The sequence below is a fragment of the Pyrus communis genome, chromosome 11 (assembly GCF_963583255.1).
Source record: "Pyrus communis chromosome 11, drPyrComm1.1, whole genome shotgun sequence".
In the NCBI taxonomy this organism is placed as follows: Eukaryota; Viridiplantae; Streptophyta; class Magnoliopsida; order Rosales; family Rosaceae; genus Pyrus; species Pyrus communis.
In genome coordinates this window covers 5,164,868-5,170,105 of record NC_084813.1, presented here as the reverse complement: position 1 = coordinate 5,170,105, position 5,238 = coordinate 5,164,868, and the positions used below count along the sequence as shown (strand labels likewise).

General features: G+C 43.2%; 1 protein-coding gene across 1 annotated transcript; it reads right to left on the bottom strand.

Moving 5' to 3' along the window:
- Window positions 1-2,633: 2,633 nt before the first annotated feature.
- Window positions 2,634-4,908, bottom strand: LOC137709394 (heat shock 70 kDa protein-like). The gene has a single exon (XM_068448486.1). It carries the CDS (start codon window positions 4,708-4,710, stop codon window positions 2,746-2,748), a length of 1,965 nt encoding a protein of 654 aa, XP_068304587.1. The 5' UTR covers window positions 4,711-4,908; the 3' UTR covers window positions 2,634-2,745.
- Window positions 4,909-5,238: the final 330 nt, after the last annotated feature.

Genomic DNA, 5,238 nt, shown 5'->3' with positions numbered 1-5,238 from the left:
AACGGGCCAAAGAACCGGCTCGAGGTAGCCCAGCCCAAACCAAAGCCGAGCCCAACCTAAACCCAATTCCCTAAACCCAAGCAAATGAAACCCAAACCCATTAGCCTAAAGCCTAAACCTATTAACCCTAAAACTTAGACCCAACCCAGCTGGCCAGGCCCAAGCCTAGCTACCCTCCAACCCAACCCATCAAAAAAACCCTTGGAACCCAGCCATTTTGGGTAGCCCAACCCCATAACCTCTTAAACCTAAAACCCTTTCTAGGCCTTGAGCCGTATACCCCCATGACCCAAATCCTTGTAACCCAAGTCCAAAATCCTAAACCTTAGCCGGCCCAACCCCTTTATGCGGAATATTCCGTTGGGGAATATTCCATGAGAGAATATTCCATCAAGGAATATTCTCTAAAATATTCTTATATTGACTTTACGAAATTTACCCGGTACACTTCTTAGGGTAATTCAACATCCTGAATCCGTTTTGATGTTCATTTTCCCAAATTCAATCGTCTTAATATAGTTTTATTAATTGGACCCTTTATGTGCTTAGGTACATATATTGTGACGATTCCGTCATCGCTAGTTTGCATGGCTCTTCGGCGGTGAATTATCTATGAGTGGACTCCTTCTAAAAATGCATGTTTTAATAGTAGAAATGCATACATGAAAAGCATGATTTAATGATTATATTTTATGAAACGTTTTATGAGATAACATGCTTATTGAGGCTAGTTTGATTTATTACTATTTTTCTTATAACATGTGTTCTTTATATTCTGATGGATGACGATATAATATTTAGAACATGTTTTGAACATCTCTTTATAGTATAAATGATGGATGACTTTATACTATGAAGTTGCTTTTCAAATATATGTATGTTTAATGGTTTTGTACTTACTTAGTGGTCCTTATTCCACTATGGGGCGAAGGATAGATTTCGTCACGGGCGAGGTTACGGTGTTGGCATAGGGTCTGAAGAAATAATCTCTAGCTACGGGCTGAGAGACACGGGAAACTGGCACGAGGCCTAAAGGCGATTTTCCTCTGGCAATTGGCACGGGGCCTGGAGTTAGATTGGACATTCACTAGCGATTACTATATATATGAGATATTTTTTGAGACATTGCACAGCATGCTAGGTTTCTAATAAAAACCCGATCCGAACTACAATAATAAATTTAAAGCTACTTAATAAATATAGATACTATTCAATTTCTTAAGTGTTATACGTACAAAATAAATAAATTTAAAGCTACTTAATATATATATACACACACACACATAGTGGCGAATGCAGGATTTCAACCTCGGGTAGTTTTAGTATAAAAGATTCAAAGATTTTGTAAACGGAAATAGTGTGTAGCGGGTAAAATTTTTTCTCTATTTTTTAAATGAACACTTTGTATGTACATTGGCATCCCTGTTTTGTCTTTTAGCGATTAAAAGCCCTATCACAATATTTAGTGTCAATTTTCTTGAGAACTAGTAAATTGAAAAGTTTTTTACTTTTTATTTTTCAAGAATACTAGTAAATTAAAAGGTTTTCTTTCATATGAGATATTAATAATTATGAGGTGAAGGCTATTAATTATGAGGTGAAGGTTTTCTCGCATAAAGCCTTCGACAAGCCTTCCCCAGAAAACCCCAGAAAACTTCTTAGTTAGGCAGAGCATGCAGAGGCAGATTTAAAACTTTTCTGTCTAACTAACTATTAACCCCTCTATAGCAAAACCTTCCCCAGAAAACTAAATCCCTAATTTCAGAAACCCTAACTTTTGGGATTTTGCTGACGGCGGGGCTTGGTTGATGGTGCTGAGGTGACGGTGGCGGGGTGATGGCGGCGTGGCAGCGTGGCGACCGAACCGGTGTTCTAAGCCTCTGGGCTTCTGGCATGCGGGAGAAGAAGAAACAACTAGGCAAAAGGCAAAAGGCAGAGGCAGAAAAATGGGATCGAATTCGAAGGTATGGTATGAAGACTGAAAATCCTTACTCAAAAGACGTCGTTTTGGGTTTGGATGGTTTAAAAAAAAAAAAAAAAAAAAAAAAAAAAGTCTAACAAGGCGTCCAGACGCCTTAGGCGCGCCTCCGCCGCCTTGGCGTCTCCGGCGAAGCATTTCGCCTACTCCAGCAAAACTGAGGCGTTTGCCTCTCCGCCCAGCCTCAAGGGCACCCTAGGCGCACCCCGAGGCGAGTTGTTTAAAACATTGTTCAACTGAAATACATGTACCTGAAGATACCATTGGAGTTGGGATGAATGCACAGGGAAACAGACGAGAGAGGCTTTCTACTCGCGCAGTGCCTTATACTCAATAATAGTGATAGGTGTAGGGATCAAGTGAATGCATAAGGTTGTGTGGGAGGCCTAGTGATCAAGTGACCGTATAAGCTTGTGAACAGGAACGTCCCTTTAGCATATTCCTAACTGAATTCCAGCTATCAGTTAGTGCCTTATTAATCTACACGACTAACAGGAAATCCGTTCTTCCACACGGTTCTTATCATGATCTAAGAGAGTCCGAATAGAAACCTAAAAAATCAGTACATTCTTTGAAATTTGAGGAAACGTGGTTTTAATTTGATTCCAGAAGACGCTGAAACATAAATCAGTAATAATATTATACAAACCCTCTCATAATTCCTATAGCTACAGCTCTGCATTATTCCGCATCTGCTAACTCAAGATAACTCAGCATAAAAAGAGCAGAGTTCACAAGCTGAACGTCGCTTAGAAACCTCTTCAAGCTTAATCAACCTCTTCAATCTTAGGTCCGGCTCCTGATCCACCACCAGAGCTAGCGTTTCCACCTCCAGGCATCTGAGCACCACCGCCCATCGGCACATCCCCACCAGCACCTTGATACATTTTGGCAATAATCGGGTTGCACAATCCCTCCAACTCCTTTTGCTTATCCTCAAATTCCTCCACCTCGGCCAACTGGTTCCGGTCTAGCCACTCGATTGCCTCGTCAATGGCCTTCTCAATCTTCTGCTTGTCTGCAGGATCTAATTTTCCAGCGATCTTCTCATCCTTGATGGTGTTCCGTATGTTGTATGCGAAATTCTCGAGGGAGTTCTTGGCATCTACCTTCTTCTTCACCTCCTCATCCTCAGCCTTGTACCTCTCTGCCTCCTGCACCATTCTCTCAATCTCTTCCTTGCTCAATCTTCCCTTATCGTTGGTAATGGTGATCTTGTTCTTCACTCCAGCAGTCTTGTCTTCCGCCGACACATTCAAGATACCATTTGCATCAATGTCAAAGCAGACATTGATCTGAGGGACACCTCTTGGCGCCGGAGGAATGCCCGTGAGTTCAAATTTACCGAGGAGGTTGTTGTCCTTGGTTCTAGCCCTCTCTCCTTCATACACCTGAATTAACACTCCTGGCTGGTTGTCGGAGTAGGTAGAGAAGATCTGCTCCTTCTTGGTAGGAATGGTGGTGTTTCTCGGAATCAAGACCGTCATGACACCACCTGCAGTCTCAAGACCGAGGCTGAGAGGAGTGACGTCAAGAAGCAACAAATCTTGGACCTTCTCATTCCCTTCGCCGGTTAGAATTGCAGCTTGAACAGCAGCACCATAAGCAACGGCCTCGTCAGGGTTTATGCTCTTGCACAATTCCTTGCCATTGAAGAAATCTTGCAAAAGCTGCTGAACTTTAGGAATTCTCGTTGACCCACCAACCAAAACAACCTCATCAACCCGACTCTTGTCGATTTTGGAATCCCTCAAACACTTTTCAACAGGTTCCATACACTTCCTAAACAAATCCATATTCATCTCTTCAAATCTCGCCCTAGTAATTGTAGAATAGAAATCAATACCTTCGTAGAGCGAATCGATCTCAATGGTGGTCTGAGCGGTGGAAGACAGAGTCCTTTTCGCCCTCTCGCATGCAGTCCTCAACCTCCTCAAGGCTCTGGCATTGCTACTAATATCCTTCTTGTGCTTTCTCTTAAACTCTGCCACAAAGTGATTGACAAGCCTGTTGTCAAAATCCTCACCACCAAGATGAGTATCACCAGCAGTAGCCTTCACTTCGAAGATTCCCTCCTCAATTGAAAGCAAAGAAACATCGAAAGTCCCGCCACCGAGATCGAAAATAAGAACATTCTTCTCGCCACTCCGAGATCCCTTCTTGTCAAGACCGTAAGCAATGGCAGCAGCAGTAGGCTCGTTGATAATCCTCATCACATTGAGCCCGGCAATGGAGCCCGCGTCCTTTGTGGCCTGCCTCTGCGAGTCATTGAAGTAAGCAGGTACAGTGACCACAGCATTGTTGCAAGGGTGACCCAAATAAGCCTCGGCAATCTCCCTCATCTTAGTCAGCACCATTGACGATATCTCTTCCGCCGCAAACTGCTTCTCTTCGCCTTTGTAATTTACCACAATCATGGGCTTGTCGCCAGGACCAGCAACGACCTTGAAAGGCCAGTGCTTCATGTCGCTCTGGACAGAAGGGTCGGAGAACCGCCTGCCGATGAGTCTCTTGGCGTCGAAAACGGTGTTTTGGGGGTTCATAGCGACTTGGTTCTTGGCTGCATCGCCGATCAAACGCTCCGTGTCGGTGAAGGCAACATAGGAAGGGGTGGTCCTGTTTCCCTGGTCATTGGCTATGATCTCAACGCGGTCGTTCTGCCACACCCCGACGCAGCTGTAGGTGGTGCCGAGGTCGATGCCGATGGCCTTGCCTTGCGTCTTTGCAGCCATGGACAACAAATCAGTGAGAAACTATTGAATAACTGGTTTATGAAAACAACGAAAAAGGAAGCAAAATCTGGTTGCTCTGGAAATTTGAATTTTGTGGTTGTCTGGTATGCTTTTGGTTTGACGGTGAGGCAGGGTTTGGGGGTTCAAATTTATATGGGTGAGTAGGGTTCGTGGAGGGCTTCATGGGAAAGGAAGAGAAGGTGGTGGAAGGGACTGGGAGGTTGTCGGAAAAATCAGTGGGAGATGTCGAACCGTCGAAGGTCACACCAGAGACTTCTGGAGAGCGGTTCGACTCTGAGTTGGCTTGTTTGCTTTTTCCACATATGTATGATCCAATTAAAATAAAACACGCAGCCGTTCTGTTTTGAATGGTAACTTTGGATTTTGTCTTCTTCTATATCTATATGATTTATTTGACAAAGAGTACCGTTATTTATATTATATTTTTATACTATTTAGGCGATGTAGACAGTTACATCATTTGAATTACTTAAATTTTTTTAATTTAATTTATTATTTAATAATTTA